This window comes from Saccopteryx bilineata, chromosome 1 (genome assembly GCF_036850765.1).
Source record: "Saccopteryx bilineata isolate mSacBil1 chromosome 1, mSacBil1_pri_phased_curated, whole genome shotgun sequence".
NCBI lineage: Eukaryota > Metazoa > Chordata > Mammalia > Chiroptera > Emballonuridae > Saccopteryx > Saccopteryx bilineata.
In genome coordinates, this window is record NC_089490.1 from 6697728 (window position 1) to 6720094 (window position 22367).

Sequence of the window (22367 nt, forward strand, 5' to 3'; positions counted from 1 at the left end):
GGGCGGGGCGTGTGAGGCCGCGCAGCCTCCGCGCATGCGCTGCGTCTTCGCGGGCCGGTTCCGGGGGCGGGTTGCGGGTGGCCCGGCCCCTGCCGCCGCCGCCGCGGGGCGCCCTGGGATCGCGGCGGGTTGAGCGCGACGGGCCTCTCGAGGTGGGCCGTGGGCGGGGACCGTGCGGGCCGAGTCGCGGGGCTGGCCGGGCTGCGTCCCGGCGCGGGCACACGTGCGCTCCTCTCCCCGAGTCCCCCGAGACCTCCACCTTCCCGTGGGTCAGCGGTCACCCCCTCGGCGCACGTGCTTATGCTGTCCGGAAGCGCCGACCCAGCCCGAGAAGAGCCCCGTGGCCCCAGGACCCTGTTGCCGCCGACCGCGTGCCCCCTGCTCTCAGGGGGGAGGGCTCGGGTGGGAAGGGACAGGGACAGCAGTGCTGGCAAGAGGCAGGTGGAAGGTGCAGATGTGACCCTCCGCGCCCCGTAGCCTTCTCATGTGCTTTGTCCGAAACAGGCCGGCGCCTCGTCCCAAGCGCTCCTGATGCCTCATTTGCCTCTGGCCTCCGTTCGCCAGTGGGGGCTCAGGCCCCCGCGGGGCCTCCCCAGGTCCCGCCCCCTTTCTACCCAGTCAGAGCCCTTCGGGTCCCCTATCTCCCGGAGGAACCGTGAAGCCAAACAGAAGCGCCTGCGAGAGAAGCAGGCGGCGCTGGAGGCTGGGTTAGCCCGGAAGAGCAAGGTTGGGGTCACGCAGCTTGTCCTTGGGTCTCGGAGAAGACTTGGGTTGGGGGTCTGGGGGAGAGAATTCTGGGTTCCAGAGGCCCGGGCTGTCCTGGGAGCTGCATCCTCCCTTCTGGTCCCGCCCCCTAGCCAGCTGCCGAACCCAGTAAGGCCTGGACTCCTAAAGAAACAGTGCTGTATGAAATCCCCACGGAACTCGGGGAAAAGAAAGGTAACTAAGGAAGCTGGGAGGCCTTTTCTCCGCGTTCTCGTTGCCAGTTTGGCCTGCTGAAATGCAGCCTGGCATCGAAGTTCAGGAGTTAGTGGAGCTCTCTCCTCTGCCCCCACAGATGTCTCCGGGCCCCTGCCTCCTGCATACAGCCCCCGATACGTGGAGGCAGCGTGGTACCCTTGGTGGGTGCGAGAGGGCTTCTTCAAACCGGAGTATCAGGTGTGTCCCGGGCGGGGAGGGCCGCTCAACAGTCCCCGGGATAAACGACCTGTGAGGCTGGTGGGCACAACTGAGCCTCGGAGCCTGGAGCTCCCAGCCCCTGGTGTCGCCAAAGCCTTCTTTTGGCGCGTTTTCCCCATCCCTTTTATTTGGGGACCGGTCTCTCCTGCCATTCTTTGTGCCTTGGAGACACCAGGGGGCGCTACTCGCCCAGGTAACGTCCAGTCCTCTCCTGTCCTTCCTTCCACTTGGCTCCTCCCCTCTAGACCAGGCTGCCCCAGGCTACAGGGGAGACCTTTTCCATGTGTATCCCACCACCCAACGTCACCGGCTCCCTGCACATCGGACATGCGCTGACAGTGGCCATCCAGGACGCTCTTGTACGCTGGTGAGGGGATTGGGGCTACAGGGAGCTCTTGGAGGGGTGGGGAAGGGGGAAGGAGTGAGGAGGAACAGGTAAGCTCAGGGCTGCACGTGTGTGCGTGTTTCTGCTGCAGGCACCGGATGCGCGGAGATCAGGTGCTGTGGGTCCCTGGCTCAGATCACGCAGGTATTGCCACCCAGGTATGTCTTCTGCCACCGTTTGCTTTTCTGGGGCGGGAGAGATTTCTCCCCACCGAAGCAGCCTGACTGGCGGTCTGGCCCCTAACCTCAGGCCGTGGTGGAGAAGCAGCTGTGGAAGGAGCGAGGGGTGAGGAGGCATCAGCTGAGCCGGGAAGCCTTCCTGGAGGAGGTGTGGAAGTGGAAGGAAGAGTGAGTATGACAGGCAGGGGTGGTTGTGGGCGTGGATTTGGGGCCTGGCTTCCTGGCCCTCCTCCCAGCCTTGGCCGCTCCTTGCACCCCCTCTCCCTCCCGACTTCCAGAGACTTGACCTCGGAGTCCCTTGGCACTTGCTGGGGTCTCCATGCTGTGCGTGTGTCTGTGTGTGATGCAGTAAGGTGTGTGTACTGATGTGTGTGCGTATATATGCACACACACGCTTCTCCTCTGCCCCCCTCATCCCTTTTCCCCTTGTCTGGGTTTCCTCACTCTCCTGCTCACCCGTGCCCACCTGCCACCTGCTTGACGTCACCCTCGTCTCCCAGGTGCGTTGTCACAGGCCGTCTGCTCTGTCATGCCTCCTCCGCTTTCCCACAGATTGGCCGCCCCATTCTCTGTCACTGCAGAACCTGTTTGTTTAAGTGTCACAGGAAGCTGCATGCTGGTTTGGGAGTCTGTCTCTATGAGCTTCCAGAGGCCGTATGAATGCCACACTCATCCCAGCCCCTGGCCCCTGCATTGCTGGGGTGCCACCGGGCCTGGCGTGTCGTTGGTGCTTGGGACATGGTAGCTGACAGCTGTCTCCGGGCGCAGGAAAGGCGGGGAGATCTGTGAGCAGCTCCGGGCTCTGGGGGCCTCGCTGGACTGGGACCGCGAGTGCTTCACCATGGACACTGTGAGTGGGCTGCCAGCCCCCGTGGGCGTCCGGGAGGTGTTCGGAGACCTGCGGGCTGCGGAGTGGGCTGGGGGCGGCCAGGTGGGAGGCACAGTCCCCGAGTGGGGTGGCGGGCTGAGGAGGGGCTGTTGGGTGTGGACACTGGGCCGTTCCAGGGCTCCTCGGTGGCTGTGACCGAAGCTTTCGTGCGACTCCACGAGGCAGGGCTGTTGTACCGCAGCCGGCAGCTTGTCAACTGGTCGTGTGCTTTAAGATCGGCCATCTCCGACGTGGAGGTGAGCGGGAAAGAGGGGCAGGTTGGTGGGAAGGCCCAGAGCCTGGAGCCAGATGGCCTGGACTCCCACCCACGTCCTGCCGCCCACCGGCTCCGTGACTTCTGGCCTCTGTGAGCCTCCGTTTCCCTAATCTACAAACGAGGGCTGGTGGGAATGCCTGCCTCTTGGGGGTGCTGTGAGAGGGAGGTGGGAACAGGGTGCCTGGGTGTGGTCTACGGTTCGGTGAATATTTACTGTAACCTAATGGAGGGTGGGGGAGGCGGCTCCGAGCCCTCTGAGCGGCTGCAGGGAGGCTGGGCGGTGACGCAGTGCCCCCGGGAGGCTGGGCGTGGGCCTTGCAGAAGGGCTGCCCTGCTTCCTCCGCGCCTCTAGGTGGAAAGCCGGCCCCTGCCTGGCCGCACGGAGCTCCGAGTGCCTGGCTGCCCCGGTCCTGTGACCTTCGGCCTCCTCGTGTCTGTGGCCTTTCCTGTGGATGGGGATCCCGGTGAGGGCAGCACTCGGGGTGTCGCCCAGTGATCTCTGCTTCCCCGGTTTTCCCGAGCCCGTGGTGGGCCGGTGAGGGCAGCGCTCGGGGGGTGTCGCCCAGGGATCTCTGCTTCCCCGGTTTTCCCGAGCCCGTGGTGGGCCGGTGAGGGCAGCGCTCGGGGGGGTGTCGCCCAGGGATCTCTGCTTCCCCGGTTTTCCCGAGCCCGTGGTGGGCCGGTGAGGGCAGCACTCGGGGTGTCGCCCAGTGATCTCTGCTTCCCCGGTTTTCCCGAGCCCGTGGTGGGTCGGTGAGGGCAGCACTCGGGGTGTCGCCCAGTGATCTCTGCTTCCCCGGTTTTCCTGAGCCCGTGGTGGGCCGGTGAGGGCAGCGCTCGGGGGTGTAGCCCAGTGATCTCTGCTTCCCCCGTCTTCCCGAGCCCGTGGTGGGCCGGTGAGGGCAGCGCTCGGGGGGTGTCGCCCAGGGATCTCTGCTTCCCCGGTTTTCCTGAGCCCGTGGTGGGCCGGTGAGGGCAGCGCTCGGGGGTGTCGCCCAGTGATCTCTGCTTCCCCGGTTTTCCCGAGCCCGTGGTGGGCCGGTGAGGGCAGCGCTCGGGGGTGTCGCCCAGGGATCTCTGCTTCCCCCGTTTTCCTGAGCCCGTGATGGGCCGGTGGGAGCAAACCCACCAGCCTGCTTCACACATGACTCGGTGGGAAGGGCGTAAGGAGCCATGGTAGTGTTTTGTATTTTTTTTGGGGGGGGGGGCCTTCCGGCAAACACTGGAAGACCTACTAGACAAATTCAAAAAGAGCTGTAAGCACTAGTGTTTTGTATTTTTGTGGGCACTCACCCTGGCTCTTCTGGGCCATGTGAGAAAAGTGCCCTCGGGGAGCTTGGTGTAATTCTGCAGGAGCCTGTCCCCTGTGAAAGAGATGGAAGGTTAGTTCTGAAGTGTGGTTCAGACAGTAAGTGTTCTGAAGAGTTCAGAGAAGGGGAAGAGAGGGGGCTGGGATAGTCCAAGGGTGTCTCTTGTAAGGGGGGCTCGTGCCAGACCCAAATAAGGCATAGCATCTGTGCATAGGGCACCCAGCGTGCCAGCGTCCACGGCCCCAGCATGCGTTCTGGCTGCCCGCCTTAATGCCATACTGGTCTCTCCCATGCCAGCGGCCGGGGCATTCCGTAGCACCAGACACCGAGCCAGGCTCCTGGGCACGGGTTCTGATGTCCCGAGTTGTTCCTGGGGGCCGGCCCACCCCAACTGCTCCTGCCCCCCCTCCCCCGTTCTCCTGGCTTTAGCTGTGTCCAGGGCGGGGGGTGAGGATGACCGCTGGCTCTGTGTGCTTGAATTGTGTCCTCAGACGCAGAGGTGGTGGTAGGGACCACGAGGCCAGAGACGTTGCCTGGAGACGTGGCGGTGGCCGTTCACCCCGAGGACGCCCGATACACAGTAATGCCCGGTGCTCCCTGCCCCAGCCTCCCTGCCCGGGTGGCCTCTCCTTCCCTCCTGCTTTCTACTTCCTTTCCTAAGACTTCTCCCACCTCCGCCCTCCTGTGGCTCTGAGACTGCCCCCTCTCTTCCTGACGTTGCACTTGGGCAAATACGGCCCAGGGCGGGGGTGGGGCAGAGCCACGTGGCCCGTGTTTGTGCGCCACTCATGGGCTGTGCTCATCTCTGGGGTCTTCCCGCCTCTGCCGCAGGGGCGGGTACCGTAACCGGTTTGCCTCAAGGATTCACACTCCAGACCTGGAGAAAATGTTGGCCCACCCCGCTTGGCTCGGACCTGGGTTCTCGCCGTCCTGGTCTCAGGCCTCTCCTGCCTGCGCCTGCGCGGACCTTTCCCCTCCCACACGCCACCCTTGACCCTTGACCCTTGACCCCTCTCTCTTCCGCCAGCACCTACATGGGCGACGCCTTCGCCACCCCCTGACAGGGCAGCTTCTGCCCCTCATCACAGACCCTGCCGTTCAGCCGCACGTGGGCACAGGTGAGGGGAGTCGGGGGAAGGAGAGAAGGCTGGGGTGCGGGGTGGGTGGGGGCAGGGAGGAAGGAGGAAGGGCGGAGAGAGGGAGACCCTTCTCCTGTGGAGCAGTCTCAGTGGAGGGCGGGCGGGGGAGGGGACAAAGGGCAGTGCCGAGAGGAGGGGACACGGAGCCGCGGACGATGACAGTACCTCTGGAAAAGCCAGGGCCAGGGTCCGAGCGCATGGCCACTCTGTCCCCACAGGGGCGCTGAAGGTGACCCCAGCTCACAGCCCTGTGGATGCCGAGCTGGGGGCGCGACACGGCCTGAGCCCCGTGGGTGTCATCGCAGAGGACGGGACCATGAGCCCCGTCTGTGGGGACTGGCTGCAGGTGGTACCGGCCTCCCTGTCACCCCGCCCGCCCCTTGGGGGCCTTCCGCCCCGCCTCCCCCCTCCCGTTCTCTTATTTCTCCGGAGACCTCTAACCGATCCTGTTGCGGCTTCCCCAGGGTCTTCACCGCTTTGTGGCCCGGGACAAGATCGTGTCGGCGCTGAGGGAGCGGGGCCTCCTCCGGGGCCTCCGGAGTCACCCCATGGTGCTGCCCCTCTGCAGGTGGCTCCACCCCTTCACCCCGGGCCACCCCTAGGAGGGACAGACAGAAGTTCAGAGTGGCGCGGGGCGGGCTCTGCACCCTCATGCCAGAACGGGGGCTCTGGGCTCCACCGGCTGCCGTGGCCTCAGTGCTGAGGGCCTGGCAGGCAGTAGGGTCTCCGGGGGTCTGCGGGAGGGGCCCAGGGCCTGGGCACGTGCGTGGGCTCAGCCTTGTCCCTTTCAGCCGCTCAGGGGACGTGGTCGAGTATCTGCTGAAGAGCCAGTGGTTTGTCCGCTGCGGGGAGATGGGGAAGCGGGCTGCCCAGGTGAGGCTGCCCCGGGAGGGGCGGTGGGGGAGGCGGAGGCGGGAGGCGGGGTGGCCCCAGCTGTGGGCAGGGGCCAGGTGAGGCTGCCCTGCGGAGCGCCAGGGCGGGCGGAGACAGGGCAGCTGCCGCAGCGGCCAGGTGCCCAGAGAGGGCCAGCGTGTCCTCACTCCAGCCTAGGATCTTCTCAGGAGGTTGGGAGGCCCTTCCTGAGCTGCGGAGCCCCCCCCTTGCCCCGAGGCCCCCATCCTGTGCAGGGCGGGTGAGGGTGTGGGTACAGGACCCAAGCGCTGTCCGAAGACCCTCTCCCCGCAGGCCGTGGAGTCGGGGGCCCTGGAGCTCAGCCCGGCTTTCCACCAGAAGAACTGGCGGCTCTGGTTTTCCCGCCTCGGGTAAGAGGGTCTCCCTCGGAGCCAGGCGGGGTCCCCCACCCCATGCTGAGAGGCCGCTCTGTGCTCTGTGGCAGGGACTGGTGCGTCTCCCGGCAGCTGTGGTGGGGCCATCGGATTCCCGCCTACCTGGTGGTGCAGGAGCCCGTGAAGGTTGGTGGGAGCAGGTGCAGGGGAGGGAGGGACGGCCTCAGCGCGGGGTCCCAGGCCTCTGCCGCCCCAGGTCCCAGCTCCCTGCCTGCTGAGCTCAGCCTGGGTCTCGGGGCCACCTCGCCGGCTGCGGGCGCTGCCTTCTGCGCACCGCCAGAGGGCGCCGAAGAGGCCGAGACGGGCCTCCCACGCGCCAGGGGCTCTCACGCTCCCGGTTCTGCAGGGCGACCGGGAGGACTGCTGGGTGGTCGGGCGGACAGAGGCCGAGGCCAGAGCGGTGGCTGCAGCGCTGACCGGGAGGCTGGGGGCGGAGCTGACCCTGGAGCGCGGTGAGCGCGGGGTCTTTGGAGGGTGGGCCGCGGGCTGGGCAGCCCAGGGCGGGCGGAGGTCCTGGAAGCCCAGGCTCCCCTCATCTCCAGCCCCTGTGCTGTGTCGCAGACCCCGACGTCCTGGACACCTGGTTCTCTTCCGCTCTTTTCCCCTTCTCCGCCCTGGGCTGGCCCCAGCAGGTGAGGCACCGGTGGGCAGGCAGGGAGGGGAGGTGGGGATGGTGACGGACAGACACAGGGGGCCCTGAGTGTCCGAGGAGAGGGCGCCCAGGGCCTCTTCCTGCTTATCTTTTTCCTCCCAGACCCCAGACCTCACTCGGTTCTACCCGCTGTCGCTGTTGGAAACGGGCAGTGACCTCCTGCTGTTCTGGGTGGGCCGGATGGTCATGTTGGGGACCCAGCTCACGGGCCAGCTTCCCTTCAGCAAGGTAGCGCCTGTCCCCTCTGTGACTCTTCCTGTCCCCTGCTGTGATACTCGATTCCTGCTTCACGTTCTGTCCTAACCCTGAGGCCTGGAGGCCAGGCACCCCAAGGGACCCTCCAGGGAGAGGCTGACCCAGCTGCCCTCGCTGACCGCTGACCGCTCCATGCCCCCAGGTGCTGCTCCACTCCATGGTTCGTGACGGGCAGGGCCGGAAGATGAGCAAGTCCCTGGGGAACGTGCTGGACCCCCGGGACATCATCCGGGGGGTGGAGCTGCAGGTGAGGAGGGGCAGGCCTGGGTCTGGGGGGACAGGAGGGGGGCCTGCAGAGAGGAGCCAGCCCTGGAGACAGTGAGTGGGACCCTCGTAGGGGTGGGTCTCGGGCCGAGGCCAGCGGGTTCTCCATTCCAGCCCTGGAGACAGTGGGTGGGACCCTCGTAGGGGTGGGTCTCGGGCGAGGCCAGCGGGTTCTCGGTTCCAGGCCCTGCAGGAGAAGCTGAGTGATGGGAATCTGGACCCGGCGGAGCTCACCATCGCGGCGGCAGCGCAGGTGTGACCCGGTTCTGCCCCGTCTGACCTCTGGCTCATAGGCGCCGGTTTCCTCGGCTGGCCGGGCTCCTGGCCCTGTGGCCTCATTGGCATCGGCCACCCCCTCCCTCTGGTTGCAGAGAAAGGACTTCCCTCATGGGATCCCCGAGTGCGGGACAGACGCCCTGAGATTCGCCCTGTGCTCCCACGGGGCCCTGGGTAAGCCCAGGCAGGGGGGTGTGGGGGCGCAGAGGGGCCTGGGTGGTGAGGACGCCCTGAGGTTCACCCTGTGCTCCCACGGGGCCCTGGGTAAGCCCGGGCAGGGGGGTGTGGGGCGCAGAGGGGCCTGGGTGGTGAGGACGCCCTGAGATTCGCCCTGTGCTCCCACGGGGCCCTGGGTAAGCCCGGGCAGGGGTGTGTGGGGGCGCAGAGGGGCCTGGGTGGTGAGGACGCCCTGAGATTCGCCCTGTGCTCCCACGGGGCCCTGGGTAAGCCAGGGCAGGGGGGTGTGGGGGCGCAGAGGGGCCTGGGTGGTGAGGACGCCCTGAGGTTCGCCCTGTGCTCCCACGGGGCCCTGGGTTAGCCCGGGCAGGGGGGTGTGGGGGGCGCAGAGGGGCCCGGGTGGTGAGGACGCCCTGAGATTCACCCTGTGCTCCCACGGGGCCCTGGGTAAGCCCAGGCAGGGGGGTGTGGGGCACGCAGAGGGGCCCGGGTGGTGAGGACACCCTGAGATTCGCCCTGTGCTCCCACGGGGCCCTGGGTAAGCCCGGGCAGGGGGGTGTGGGGCGCGCAGAGGGGCCCGGGTGGTGAGGACGCCCTGTGCCCCTGACGCCCATCCGCACACTCTCTCCTTTCCCTCCCAGGGGGTGACTTACACCTGTCTGTGTCCGAGGTCCTGAGCACCCGGCATTTCTGCAACAAGGTCTGGAACGCCCTGCGCTTCATCCTCAGGGCCCTGGGGGAGGAGTTCGTAGCCCAGCCTGCGGACGAGGTGAGAGGCAGAGGAGGGGTGCTGGTGGCAGAGGGTGGCATCGGGAAGGAGAGGAGGGGTGTGGGGGTCGGCTGTCCCATCCTGCAGCCCCTTCTGCCTGCAGCTGTCCCCCTCGTCCTCCATGGACGCCTGGATCCTGAGCCGCCTGGCCCGCACGGCCCGGGAGTGTGAGCGAGGCTTCCACAGCTGTGAGCTGCCGCTGGCCACGCACGCCCTGCACCACTTCTGGCTCCACAGCCTCTGTGACGTCTACTTGGTGAGGGGGCCGGGGCCGGGGCGTTGCAGCCCGTGGGCCCGTTCCCGTGCCCTGCAGACCCGCTTCCCTGGCACAGGGCTCTCAGCGCGGCTCCCGGGTGTCCCCCCAGTTAGGACGGGGAGACGACCAGCCAGGGAGCCCTGTTCCTCTCTTCCCCGGGACTGGGCGCGTCACTGCTCCAGCCCGTGTCGGCCCCTGGGGAAGGAGGAGGAGCAGGGAGCCTTCTAGAAACTGGGTCTGACAGCCGTGTGGGCAGGCAGAGGGAGCATCCCTCTCAGCCTCTGTGGCTGAGTTCGGACCCGGGGCCGGCCGAGAGCTGCAAGTGGGTGGGAAGGAAGCGTGATGGTCCTTAGATGGTGTGTGTGTGTGTGTGTGTGTGTGTGTCTCTCGCACTTCACCCTGCGTGAGCATCAGTGGGAGGCAGCTGGTGAGCCACCCAACCCTCAAGTGCTGCCTCACCGGGTGGTGAAAACTGTCCCTGCTTGTACCAGGTGCTGCGGCCAGCTCAGGCCTGCTGCTCGAGGTCACTGCTTCTCAGTCTTTTAAAAAATCTTGTGGGTTGTTTTTTTTTGGTGTGTGTGTGTGTTTTTTACAGAGACAGAGAGAAAGAGTCAGAGAAAGGATAGACAGGGACAGAAAGACAGGAATGGAGAGTGAGAAGCATCAATCATTAGTTTTTCATTGCGAGTTGCAACACCTTAGTTGTTCATCGATTGCTTTCTCATATGTGCCTTGACTGTGGGCCTTGCTCGAGCCACTGACTCAAGCTGGTGATCTTTTGCTCAAACCAGATGAGCCCGTGCTCAAGCTGGCGACCTCGGGGTTTCGAACCTGGGTCCTCCGCATCCCAGTTCGACACTCTATCCACTGCGCCACCACCTGGTCAGGCTGTGGGGTTTTTTTTGTTTTTTTGTTTTTTTTAAGTTAGACAGACAAGAAAGGAGAGAGACGAGAAGCATCAACTCATAGTTGCAGCACCTTAGTTGTTCATTGATTGCTTTTCACATGTACCTTGACTGGGGGGGGGGGGGGGGCTCCAGCCAAGCCAGTGACCTTGGGCTTCAAGCTAATAGCCTTTTGGGTTCAGGCTGGTGACCTCAGGGTTTCAAACCTGGGTCCTCAGTGTCCCAGGTCGATGCTCTACCCACTGCAGCACCCCCCCCCAGGCACAAACCCTCTGTTTGATAAGCAGAGTCACTGCTGTTCTCTCCACACTGCACACCCTTCCTGATGGTGTGACCCCGCCCACCCCTGAGACCCCCGCCCAGCTGCCCGGTCCTGCTGGTGGTGCCCCCTGAGTGGCCGCTTCCCCCGCAGGAGGCCGTGAAGCCCCAGCTGTCGCACTGCCCCCGCGCCCCCGGGCCCCGCCAGGTGCTGTTCTGCTGTGCGGACGCCGGCCTGCGCCTGCTTGCCCCGTTCATGCCCTTCCTGGCCGAGGAGCTCTGGCAGAGGCTGCCCCCCGGGCCGGGCGGCCCCCGCGCCCCCAGCGTCTCCGTGGCTCCGTACCCCAGCGCCCGCAGCGTGGTGAGTCACACGTCCCGTCGCGGGCCTGCTGGGGACAGGCCGCGGAGCGGTCTTCCAGAAGGACTTGCTGCCACGGCCCATTGACCGCGGTGCTTGGTGCTTGAGTGTGGAGTCCTGGGGGGGGGGTGTTCCTGCAGAGATGTCTTGGGTGGGGGCAGAGTTAGCACCGCGGACGGACGGGAGCAGGACTCTCGCTACATGGATCCTCCCTAGCTGTGTGGGAAGGAGAAACTCCGTCCCTCAGCTTCTCCATCTTTAAAGCAGGGGTAGCCATAGTCGATGCCACGGTTGTGATGAGGATTGCCCGTGAGTAACAGGACACCCCAAAGCCTCGGTGCATTTTCCAGCTGTAATGACTCGAGCAGGGTGAATGCAGCAGGCTTACCCCAGAAAATGTCATCTCAGAGCTTAACTGAATTTCTTTTTTCATTACATGGTTTTGTGAATGACGAGGTTTGGTATAGTACGTTTTACATCTTACTTCTGGTTGTTGGCCAGATGTCAACCGCTGGTCGTCTAGGACCTTGATGAGTGTCCAGTTTTTGCCGGGTTCCATCCTCAGCTGGTGCAGAGGGTGTGGGTGGGCAGGTGCAGGCAGGAGCCAGGAGAGTTGACTCGTTTCTCAGGAGCCTCCGGGCCGCTGAGGTGTGTGTGGTTGTTCAGCTCTGGGTCTCCGTCTGCAGGAGCGCTGGAACCGGCCCGAGCTGGAGCGGCACTTCTCCCAGGTGCAGGAGGCCGTGCAGGCGCTGAGGGCTCTGCGCGCCACGTACCAGCTCACCAAGGCCCGGCCTCGAGGTGAGGGTGCTGGGCTCCCGAGTCCCTGCGGGGGGGGGGGGGGGTGCTGGAGTCCCTGCGGGGGGGGGGGGCTTCCTCCCGAGTCCCTGCGGGGGGGGGCGGCGCTGGAGTCCCGGCGGGGGGGGGGGGGGCGGCTGCCAGAGTCCCTGCGGGGGAGGGGCTTCCTCCCGAGTTCCTGCGGGGGGGGGGGGGCGGCGCTGGAGTCCCTGCGGGGGGGCGGGGGGGGGGCGGCTGCCGGAGTCCCTGCGGGGGAGGGGCTTCCTCCTGAGTCCCTGCGGGGGGCGGGGGCGGGGCCGGCTGCCGAGTCCCTGCGGGGGAGGGGCCGCTGGGAGAAGGGGGAGCAGGGTCCATGCTGGGAGGTGCAGGCTGGAGGGACGGTAGGCAGGGTCTGGGGCCTCGACCCCGACGTCTCTCTCCTCCCCAGTGCTGCTGCAGAGCTCGGAGCCGGGGCAGCAGGGCGTCTTCGAGGCCTTCCTGGAGCCCCTGGGCACCCTGAGCCACTGCGGGGCCGTGGGCCTCCTGCCAGCGGGCGCGGCGGCTCCCTCCGGCTGGGCCCAGGCCCCGCTCAGCGACACGGTTCAGGTCTACATGGAGCTGCAGGTGCCCACAGGAGACTGGAGCTGGGCGGGGTCAGAAGGGATGTTGGGGAGAGGGCCAGGGGCGTTCTGTAAGAGTGGGGAGGGGTCTCAGCACGGGGCAGGAGGGGGGGCCGGAGGAGGGCAGGAGGGAGGGCGGTGCTGGGCCGGGGCAGATGTCTCTGTGCTCCCCCAGGGCCTGGTGGACCCGCAGGCCCACCTCCCTCTGCTGGCCGCTCGGAGACACAAGTTGCAGAAGCAGCTCGACGGCCTCGCAGTCCGGACCCCATCAGAGGGAGAGGCAGAGACGCAGAGGCAGCAGAGGGTGAGGCCGGGGGCTGGGGGCACCCCGGAGCCCCCTCCCTGGGGAGACGTGGAAGGAGAGGGCGGACCTCACGCCTGGATCCTTCCCTGCTTCTCACCCTGTCCAGCTTTCTTCCCTCCAACTGGAATTGTCGAAACTGGACAAGGCGGCCTCTCACCTGCGGCAGCTGATGGACCAGTCCCCCAGCCCCGCGGAAGCCTGAGCCCTCCCAGCCGCGCCCTGGAGGACGCACGGACCCCGCCCCTGCTGGCCCTCTGGCGGGCGGGGCCTCGGGGACCACGTGGTCCGCCCCCCTCGGTCTGTGAACCGGCCTGGCCGGAGCAGCTGTGGGTCCCTTGAGCCCACCTTCCTGCCCGGCCGCCCTCCTGCGTGTGCGGTTAGGCTGGAGGAAATGCAGAAGAGCTTCTGAGATCTCAAAGCCTCGGCCTGTGGTTTTTTTCATCCCTCTTTCCCCCCTGGTGACGTCCTTCCCTCACTTGTCCCCTGAGGCCCTGGCGTGGGAGAGGGGAAGGGCCACCTCCTCCGTGGCCTTGGGCACAGTGGGAGTGTGGGTGCTGGGCCGTGGAGGAGACGGAGCTTTCTCTTCAGCCCGGCACAGTGACGGGGGCCCCACCTCTGCTGTCCCTGCTCCACTGCCTTGCTCCTCGGCTGGCCCTGTCCCCCTGTCCGCGGTGGTGCTGAGAGGAGCAGGGCTCCCCCAGGCCTGAGGGGCTGCGGGGAGTGCTGCCCACCCCCACCCCCACCCCGGTGGACCTGAGCCCAGAGTGCCGGGGACACACTGCCCAGCCCCTGACGGAGGTACACAGATGTGCCGATGCCAGCCTCCCGGCCCGGACACCTCGTCTCATCCCAGTGAAGTCCAGGGGCCGGCCCTCCCATGCCCAGGCTCCGTGCTGTCCAGCGGCTCTGCGGAGCTGCTCTTCGTGGCCGGCCTCTCACCGCTCGGGCCTCCCTGCTGCTACCGAATCCTCCGAGCACCTCGGCGGTGTGGGCGCCTCCGCGGTGTGGGCTCCTTCGCGGTGTGGGTGCCTCCGCGGTGGGCGCTCTCGCCTCTTAGAGAAGAAATGTGCTCCGAGGATCCAAGCTGCTTGTGTGTCAGCTGGGACTCGACCCAATAAACTAGGTGTCCGTTCTCCCCGGTTGCGGTGAGCAAGCTTCGTGTGCAAGGAGGTGGACGTTTTGTTTGTTGGGCCATGACGAGGGTCTCGTCCTGCCTTTCGGATACCCTGTTTGCGACTCCGGGTCTGAGATCTGCTCCAGGTCCCTCTGGCATATCCGCATTCCCTCCCGGGAGTGGAGGTGGTTGGGGGTGGGGAAGGACAGGGCGGACGGCTTCCTTTTTCCTCTTCCCGAAGTTCAGCCCGGGTTCCTTGAGCACCTGCTGTGTGTGCTCCGGGCCCTGTTCTGGGTCCTTGCGTTCATCAGTGAGTGAAAGGAGCCGAGATCTCCGCCCTGGTAGTGCTCTGGTTCCAGGAGGGGAGGTCAGCAAGGACACACAAATGCACAAATACAGAGAGTGTCCGAAGGCCACGCATGCTATGGGGAGGGAAGGGGAGAGCCGGGAAAGGGGACTTGGGTGTGTGTGTGTGTGTGTGTGTCGGTGGGGGGCAGGCTGCAGTTCCAGGGGCTCAGGGTAGAGTTCGTTGTGGAGGTGGGGTCTGAGCAGCGCCTTGCAGGAGGTGTAGGAGTTACCTGAGTGGGCGGCCGGGGGCCGCGTGGCAGGCGCAGGGAAGAGCCAGAGCGTGCCGGGAGTGCTCAGAGGAGCGGGGTGGGGGGTGGGGGTGGTGGTGAGCGAAGGGCCCGAGTGGTGGGGTACGGGTCAGGGTGCGGAGGGTTATCTAGGACGGCCACTTGGTGGGGTGCGGGTCAGGTGCGGAGGGTTATCTAGGACGGCCACTTGGTGGGGTTCGGGTCAGGGTGCGGAGGGTTATCTAGGACGGCCACTTGGTGGGGTTCGGGTCAGGGTGTGGAGGGTTATCTAGGACGGCCACTTGGTGGGGTACGGGTCAGGTGCGGAGGGTTATCTAGGACGGCCACTTGGTGGGGTTCGGGTCAGGTGCGGAGGGTTATCTAGGACGGCCACTTGGTGGGGTTCGGGTCAGGTGCGGAGGGTTATCTAGGACGGCCACTTGGTGGGGTACGGGTCAGGGTGCGGAGGGTTACCTAGGACGGCCACTTGGTGGGGTGCGGGTCAGGTGCGGAGGGTTACCTAGGACGGCCACTTGGTGGGGTTCGGGTCAGGTGCGGAGGGTTACCTAGGACGGCCACTTGGTGGGGTCCTCGGGTCAGGGGTGGAGGGTTACCTAGGACGGCCACTGGCTATCTAATCACAATCAAAGTTCAGCATTCGTTCCTTATTTCAAGTGTTTGAGAGCCGCACGTGGTTAGTGGCTACCGCGTTGCTCAGCGCAGGTTCTAAACCATCTCCGTTGTCATGGGAAGTTCTACTGGGAAGCACTGGTCTGGGACTTGGTTTTCTTCCCTCTGGAGGGGCAGCTCCTGTCCTTGCCAAGGATGTTACCCGGAAGCTGCAGACTTCCTTTCTCCTTGCCTCCTGTCGGACACCCTAACCGCGGCCATTCCCAGCTGCAAGGGAGGCTGGGGAGTGGAATGAACCAGGTGCTCAGCTAAAATTCACATGACTATCCAAAAGGAAGAGAAGGCTTATTAGGGGACACTTAGCAGTCTCTGCCACCCCCCGGCTCTGATGAACCCCAAAGCAATCTTTGCACTGCACTGCTCCGTCTTGAGTCTAGGAAAAGACTTCTTTGAGAACAGAATCTAGAAGTCGTAGCCCAGCACCTCCCAGGCCTTGAGAGCTAAGAACCAGGCTCAGGAAATGTTAGCTGTCTGTTTCGTTCAGCCCTTTGGGGTTCCAGACATCCAGTCCCCCAGCTTGTTTGAGGCCTGCACCCTTGACCCATGGGTGTCACCTGCCCCACAACTGCAGTCTAGGGGCAAATCATGAAATGATGGGCTCTTTGGGGCCCTCAGCCACCTCCCCTCTGGCCTACTTGTCCCAGGAAACGAGGAGAATCACCACCTGTGTTCCCCTCGTCTTCAGGGGTGCTCCATACGGAGCTGTTGCCCTCACCTCCCTCCAAGCAGCTGAGCTCTAGTTCTATGTGGTGGTGATGGTGGTTGAGAGGGTCGGCAGGGGTGGGGACTGTGGAGAACAGGAACTCCGAAATGGCCAAATCTTGGTGCAGGCTTGCAATTTGAGACAGCTGGTGAGAAGTTAAGATAATCTTTTCAATTTTTATGTATTTTTCTGAAGTGAAAAGCAGGGAGGCAGAGAGACTCCCGCATGTGCCCATCCAGGATCCACCCGGCATGCCCACCAGGGGGCGATGCTCTGCCCATCTGGGGCATTGCTCTGCTGCGGCTAGAGCCATCCTAGCGCCTGAGGTGGAGGCCATGGAGCCACCCTCAGCGCCGGGGACAACTCTGCTCCAATGGAGCCTCGGCTGCGGGAGGGGAAGAGAGAGACAGAGAGGAAGGAGAGGGGGAGGGGTGGAGAAGCAGATGGGTGCTTCTGTGTGCCCTGGTCGGGAATTGAACCCGGGACTTCCACACACTGGGCCTATGCTCTACTGCTGAGCCACCCGGCCAGGGCCAAGATAATCTTGAGTGGGGAGTCGGTGAGTGCTTGCCTCAAGGAAATCAGAAGCGCGACCCAGGACCCTGAGGCACTTACATGTTGGGCCCAGTTTCCACCCTGAGGACAATCCCTACCCCCCGGGCCCCTTTCTTGGTCTGACAGGCACGGTGGCAGGTGCCCTAGGTGACTTATCCGTGCCATCCTCACGACAATCCGAGGAAGCAGTACCGGCATCATCCCTGTTTGGCAGGTGAGGAAATGCCGGCTCCACGCAGGTGAGCCAGTCACCTTGGACTCCCGTGTGGGCCCGCGTGGCTACACATCCTCACGGTTAGCCCGCACGTCTGCCAGCACCCGCCCCCCACCACTCACCAACACTGCTGACCACTCACCCACGCTGCTGACCACTCACCCACGCCGCTGACCACTCACCAACACCGCTGACCACTCACCGACGCTGCTGGCCACTCACCGACGCTGCTGACCACTCACCAACACCGCTGACCACTCACCGACGCTGCTGACCACTCACCGACGCTGCTGACCACTCACCTACACCGCTGACCACTCACCTACGCCGCTGGCCACCCACCAACGCCGCTGACCACCCACCTACACTGCTGACCACTCACCTACACTGCTGACCACTCACCTACACTGCTGACCACCACCCACCTACACTGCTGACCACTCACCTACACTGCTGACCACTCACCTACACTGCTGACCACCACTCACCTACGCTGCTGACCACTCACCTACACTGCTGACCTCCCACCTACACCGCTGACCACTCACCAACACTGCTGACCACTCACCTACACCGCTGACCACTCACCAACACCGCTGACCACTCACCTACACCGCTGACCACTCACCAACACCGCTGACCACTCACCTACACCGCTGACCACTCACCAACACCGCTGACCACTCACCTACACCGCTGACCACCACTCACCTACGCCGCTGGCCACCCACCAACGCTGCTGACCACTCACCTACGCCGCTGACCACCACTCACCTACGCCGCTGACCACTCACCTACGCCGCTGACCACCACCCACCTACGCCGCTGACCACTCACCTACGCCGCTGACCACTCACCTACGCCGCTGACCACCACTCACCAACGCCGCTGACCACTCACCTACGCCGCTGACCACCCACCTACGCCGCTGACCACCCACCTACGCCGCTGGCCACCCACCAACGCTGCTGACCACTCACCTACGCTGCTGACCACCACTCACGCTGCTGACCACTCACCGACGCTGCTGACCACTCACCTACGCTGCTGACCACTCACCGACGCTGCTGACCACTCACCTACGCTGCTGACCACTCACCAACGCTGCTGACCACTCACCTACACTGCTGACCACTCACCAACACTGCTGACCACCCACCTACACTGCTGACCACTCACCAACACTGCTGACCACCACTCACCTACACTGCTGACCACTCACCTACACTGCTGACCACCCACCTACACTGCTGACCACTCACCAACACTGCTGACCACCCACCTACACTGCTGACCACTCACCAACACTGCTGACCACTCACCTACACTGCTGACCACTCACCAACACTGCTGGCCCTGCTCCCGTCAGCTGACCCTCACCTCTCACCTCTCACCTTTCACCTCTCAGCTGAGCTGCCTCCTGCCCTTCCACCCTGATGGACCTGTGTGGATCCCCAGGTCAGGGGGCCCGTGTCCTGGGGGTGTCTGTCCATCTGCATCTGTCTGGGTTCCGAGCCCCTGGCCCCCAGAGCTTGATTCAGCAGAGGGAGAGGAAATGAACATCTTGCTCCCGCCCAAGCGCTCCTCCGGTGTCTGAGCTCTCCGCTGCGAGGGGTCGGGGCGTGTGGCCGGGCCTCCCTCAGCCTCGCTTCCCCATCGGTGGAATCGGAGGACGGTGCTGTGAGCGCTGGCGTGGGAGAGCGTGCCGGGAACAGAGTGTTTCCCTCTGTCCCGCAGACCTCAGCGTGCAGTGAGTGTTCACGCCCCTGTGCGTGTGTGTGGTGTGCGTGTGTCCCCGGTAACGCCCCGGACTGCTTCTCGGCCTTTGACCCTGGTGTTGGGGAGCGTGAGCCCACCCAGATCCCCTCTGCTTCCCCAGGGAGAGTCGGAGACGTGGGCATCCGGTTCCTCCTCCCTGCCCGCCCGCTGCTCGTGAACCCACAAAGTCACTGAATGCAACGTATTTACTGCCACTCACTCAGAGGGGAGGGCGTCCTGGAGGAGGGGGCCAAGGTGTTCCCCTGTCCCTGCGGGGGGGAGGCAAGTGCCCCACCCGACCAGGCCGGGCCCAGGCTTCTGTTACTCTCAGGTTCTGCAGGTGACGTGGTGTGGGGGCCCCGCCTGATGGAGGGTGACGTTGGTCCCCGAAGGGAGGTGGAGGAGGAGGCAGAGCTGGGGGAGAGAGAGAGGGTTCGAAGGCCAGCTGTGAGATGGCTCTCACACCTGGAGGTGGGCCAGGTGCCGGCAGAGGGGCCCAAACCCACCCTGGCCCCTGCCAGAGAGCTACCGTGCGGAGCAGCCCCGGGAAGCCGGAACCGTGGGAGGCGTTGGCCAGAAAGGAATCCTTCAGCTTCAGCCGCAAAGTCATTCCTGGCCCTAGGGGTCCAGAAATACAGCCTCGGACCCGGCCCCAGGACTGGGGGTGTGGGCGGCCCCCCCCCCCCCCCCCCCCCCCCCGTCTCCCTCCACCGCCCTTGGCTCTCTCTCCCTGCCAAGCCCTCCCAGACCCCTCAAGGCCACAGTTCAGCACTGACCTCCGGGGTCTCAGGACTGGGGAGCTCAGGACCGGGGAGCTCAGGGCTGGGGTGCTCAGGGCCGGGGTGCTCAGGACCGGGGTGCTCAGGACTGGGGAGCTCGGGACCGGGGTGCTCAGGACTGGGGTGCTCAGGGCCGGGGTGCTCAGGGCCGGGGTGCTCAGGACCGGGGAGCTCGGGACCGGGGTGGTCAGGACTGGGGAGCTCAGGGCCGGGGTGCTCAGGGCCGGGGTGGTCAGGACTGGGGAGCTCAGGGCCGGGGTGCTCAGGGCCGGGGTGCTCAGGACCGGGGTGCTCAGGACTGGGGAGCTCGGGACCGGGGTGCTCGGGACTGGGGTGCTCAGGACTGGGGTGCTCAGGACTGGGGAGCTCAGGGCTGGGGTGCTCAGGACTGGGGTGCTCAGGACTGGGGTGCTTGGGGCTGGGGAGCTCAGGACTGGGGTGCTCGGGGCTGGGGTGCTCGGGACTGGGGTGCTCAGGGCTGGGGTGCTCAGGACTGGGGTGCTCGGGGCTGGGGAGCTCGGGACTGGGGTGCTCGGGGCTGGGGTGCTCGGGACTGGGGTGCTCGGGGCCGGGGTGCTCGGGGCCGGGGTGCTCGGGACTGGGGTGCTCGGGGCTGGGGTGCTCAGGGCCGGGGTGCTCAGGGCCGGGGTGCTCAGGACTGGGGAGCTCGGGACCGGGGTGCTCAGGACTGGGGTGCTCAGGGCCGGGGTGCTCAGGGCCGGGGTGCTCAGGACTGGGGAGCTCAGGACTGGGGAGCTCAGGGCTGGGGTGCTCAGGACTGGGGTGCTCAGGACTGGGGTGCTTGGGGCTGGGGAGCTCAGGACTGGGGTGCTCGGGGCTGGGGTGCTCGGGACTGGGGTGCTCAGGGCTGGGGTGCTCAGGACTGGGGTGCTCGGGGCTGGGGAGCTCAGGACTGGGGTGCTCGGGGCTGGGGTGCTCGGGACTGGGGTGCTCAGGGCTGGGGTGCTCAGGGCTGGGGTGCTCAGGACTGGGGAGCTCAGGACTGGGGTGCCTCTGTCACTCCCGTCCTCCTTCTTGCCCTCACCTTGCCGTGAGGACCCCTGTGTCCAGCCCTGCTGCCCTCACCTGTTCCGTGTGAGCTGCCAAGGAGGGTCAGCAGGAGGAGGAAGAGGGGCAGCCTTGTCCCCATTGTGGCCACCTCACTTCTCCGGAAAACAGGAGAGATGTCCGAAGCCCCTGCTGGCCTCTGCTGACCGGCCTGGCTTTCCTACAGCCTGTCCTCAGCACCGGTGTTTGTGGGGGAGGCAGAGGGGGAGGCTGGATAACCCGATTTTCAAGTTCTCCCAATATGGCTTTGAGGACCCAGGAGAGGTCCTCACTGGACTGCTGTGGGAAGTTGTGGGTGGTCCCTCCCCCCCCCCCCCCGGGGCCCGTCCTGCAGAGAGGGCAGCTGAGGAGGTGCCTGTCCTTCCAGTGTCTCAGCCCCACCCAGGCTGGGCCTCTCATTGCTCTTTAGGGATTAATTATTAACTATAATTAATTTCCATTAGTGGTGCCACCGAAGGGCTCAGGAATGTGGGCCCAAAAGGGAGGGGTGGCTGAAGCCAAGTTTCTTCCCAAACCCGGGTGTCCTGCTCCCTCAGTGCAGTGACTGACTTTCCGGGTGAAAAATTTGGGTAATGGGGAGCGTGCACTTCTGAGGGGTTTTAGTTTGCTCTAAAACAGGGGTCCCCAAACTACGGCCCGCGGGCCGCATGCGGCCCCCTGAGGCCATTTATCCGGCCCCCGCCGCACTTCTGGAAGGGGCACTTCTTTCATTGGTGGTCAGTGAGAGGAGCATAGTTCCCATTGAAATACTGGTCAGTTTGTTGATTTAAATTTACTTGTTCTTTATTTTAAATATTGTATTTGTTCCCGTTTTGTTTTTTTACTTTAAAATAAGATCTGTGCAGTGTGCATAGGGATTTGTTCATAGTTTTTTTTATAGTCCGGCCTTCCAACGGTCTGAGGGACAGTGAACTGGCCCCCTGTGTAAAAAGTTTGGGGACCCCTGCTCTAAAACATCCTGGATACTCAGGCAGAGACGTGGGTCTCATCAAATGCTCCTCCCGCCTTGGTGTGCAGGCAGAGTGGTGCCCTCACTCTCCCGGCCACAGGCACCGAGAGAGGCAGAGAGGGCAGCTGTGCAGAGGAAAGCCTGGAGCCCATCGACTTTTACTGTCTTTCTTTAGACACTAGGAAACAAGGCCCAGAGAGGGTGAATGACTTACTAAGGTCACACAGCAAGTCAGTAGTGCCAGACACATGAACAAGACTGAGGCACTGGTCACATAAACTCCTGGAACACACCAGGGCACCTGTCCCCTCCCCGCTCCTGTCTGCCTCTCTGTGTAACGTCTCCTCATTTCCTCCAAAAACCAGAGGGCCCAAGCTCGGAAGAATGGAGGCAGCGAGGAGGAGGACATGGTCTGCACCACCCACGGGACGCCCAGGCTCGCACTGGAGGAACACGTGGTCGGAAGGGCCGGTAGGCACAGCCGCCAGGATCTCCCCTCCGTCTCTGGGGGCCTCCCCACTGTCTCTGGGGTGAAGGCGGGACAGGGAGAGCGGCTGTGGGCCCCTGCGTCCTCGTCGAGAGCGGAGCACGCCCGCTCTCCCTTCCTAGGTCAGCGCAGCTGGCACTCCGAGCTCGGCACGCTGGGGACGTTTCCTTTCAGGCTCATCACGACCCTTTAAACCAGGGACCCCTCGTTTTAGAGGTGAGGACACGTCTGACTGGCCCGAGCCCGCGCAGCGGGAAGCAGGGGTTCTGGGCAGCCAGGCCCGGGCCTGGTTCTGAACTTCTGAACGTCTGCAGTGCGTGTCCCCCTGCTGCTCCTCCCCCCACCAGAGGGACGGAAAGCTTGGGGGCTGCAGCGTCTGGATGTCCACCCCCAACTTTGTCCTGGGTGCCCTGAGCGTCAGACGCGGTCCCCAGGCCACGGCGTCCTGCACCCCCACCCAGCTCCCGAGTCCTGCTTGCTTTATTTATTTATTGTATTTTTCTGAAGTTGGAAACAGGGAGGCAGTCAGACAGACTCCCGCATGTGCCCAACTGGGATCCACCTGGCACGCCCACCAGGGGGCGATGCTCTGCCCATCTGGGGCGTTGCTCTGTTGCAACCAGAGCCACTCTAGCGCCTGAGGTAGAGGCCATGGAGCCGTCCTCAGCGCCAGGGTCAACTTTGCTCCAGTGGAGCCTCGGCTGTGGGAGGGGAAGAGAGAGACAGAGAGGAAGGAGAGGGGGAGGGATGGAGAAGCAGATGGGCCCTTCTCCTTTGTGCCCTGGCTGGGAATCGAACCTGGGACTCCTGCATGCCAGGCCGACGCCCTACCACTGAGCCAACTGGCTGGGGCCTAAATCCTGCTTCTTTTAGAGACCTGTGGGCCCTCACCCCAATAGCTGACCTTCCAGCAGCCAGAGGAGGACCCGGCATAGGACACCTGGTTCCTTCCCTGTCAGGAGGGTCTGGGTGGGGGCTGACTCA

At 64.7% G+C, this 22367-nt stretch overlaps 2 protein-coding genes and 1 non-coding gene across 4 annotated transcripts; 1 reads left to right on the plus strand and 2 right to left on the minus strand.

The window, feature by feature from the left end:
• The first annotated feature begins 55 nt into the window (after positions 1 to 55).
• Positions 56 to 13623, plus strand: VARS2 (valyl-tRNA synthetase 2, mitochondrial). Of its 2 annotated transcripts, XM_066254228.1 has the most exons (30): positions 56 to 152; positions 505 to 726; positions 858 to 939; positions 1058 to 1158; positions 1425 to 1546; positions 1656 to 1722; positions 1814 to 1911; positions 2512 to 2593; positions 2749 to 2868; positions 3241 to 3352; positions 4690 to 4778; positions 5226 to 5316; positions 5556 to 5683; positions 5802 to 5905; positions 6129 to 6210; positions 6523 to 6599; positions 6674 to 6749; positions 6970 to 7075; positions 7185 to 7255; positions 7378 to 7503; positions 7673 to 7777; positions 7979 to 8047; positions 8166 to 8244; positions 8889 to 9016; positions 9120 to 9272; positions 10590 to 10796; positions 11480 to 11591; positions 12016 to 12191; positions 12363 to 12491; positions 12598 to 13623. In XM_066254228.1, the coding sequence occupies exons 2-30, from the start codon at positions 532 to 534 to the stop codon at positions 12691 to 12693; spliced, it is 3183 nt and encodes a 1060-aa protein (XP_066110325.1). In that variant the 5' UTR covers positions 56 to 152; positions 505 to 531; the 3' UTR covers positions 12694 to 13623. The 2 variants fall into 2 exon arrangements, with proteins under 2 accessions (XP_066110325.1, XP_066110331.1); XM_066254234.1 differs by lacking the exons at positions 56 to 152; positions 505 to 726; positions 858 to 939; positions 1058 to 1158 and having other exon boundaries at positions 1425 to 1538.
• On the minus strand, positions 4092 to 4154 carry LOC136321125 (U7 small nuclear RNA). The gene has a single exon (XR_010728419.1). It is a non-coding gene; the product is annotated as a U7 small nuclear RNA (small nuclear RNA).
• A 4622-nt stretch (positions 13624 to 18245) lies between the features above and the next one.
• SFTA2 (surfactant associated 2) lies at positions 18246 to 20233 on the minus strand. Its single transcript, XM_066252881.1, has 3 exons — positions 19966 to 20233; positions 18630 to 18718; positions 18246 to 18514 (listed from the first exon to the last, which is right to left on the minus strand). The coding sequence occupies exons 1-3, from the start codon at positions 20027 to 20029 to the stop codon at positions 18428 to 18430; spliced, it is 240 nt and encodes a 79-aa protein (XP_066108978.1). The 5' UTR covers positions 20030 to 20233; the 3' UTR covers positions 18246 to 18427.
• Positions 20234 to 22367: the final 2134 nt, after the last annotated feature.

What these genes read in the sequence shown, in the direction of transcription:
- VARS2 (XM_066254228.1), top strand. Translation starts at nt 532, where the DNA reads ATGCCTCATTTGCCTCTGGCCTCCGTTCGCCAGTGGGGGCTCAGGCCC. An exon ending in CAGGACGCTCTTGTACGCTG is followed by an intron (nt 1,547 to 1,655) that starts GTGAGGGGATTG and finishes TTTCTGCTGCAG; the next exon opens with GCACCGGATGCGCGGAGATC. An exon ending in AGGTCTACATGGAGCTGCAG is followed by an intron (nt 12,192 to 12,362) that starts GTGCCCACAGGA and finishes GTGCTCCCCCAG; the next exon opens with GGCCTGGTGGACCCGCAGGC.
- SFTA2 (XM_066252881.1), bottom strand. Translation starts at nt 20,029, where the DNA reads ATGGGGACAAGGCTGCCCCTCTTCCTCCTCCTGCTGACCCTCCTTGGC. An exon ending in TGGCAGCTCACACGGAACAG is followed by an intron (nt 18,719 to 19,965) that starts GTGAGGGCAGCA and finishes CTGGACCCCTAG; the next exon opens with GGCCAGGAATGACTTTGCGG. An exon ending in TCCCGGGGCTGCTCCGCACG is followed by an intron (nt 18,515 to 18,629) that starts GTAGCTCTCTGG and finishes TCTCTCCCCCAG; the next exon opens with CTCTGCCTCCTCCTCCACCT.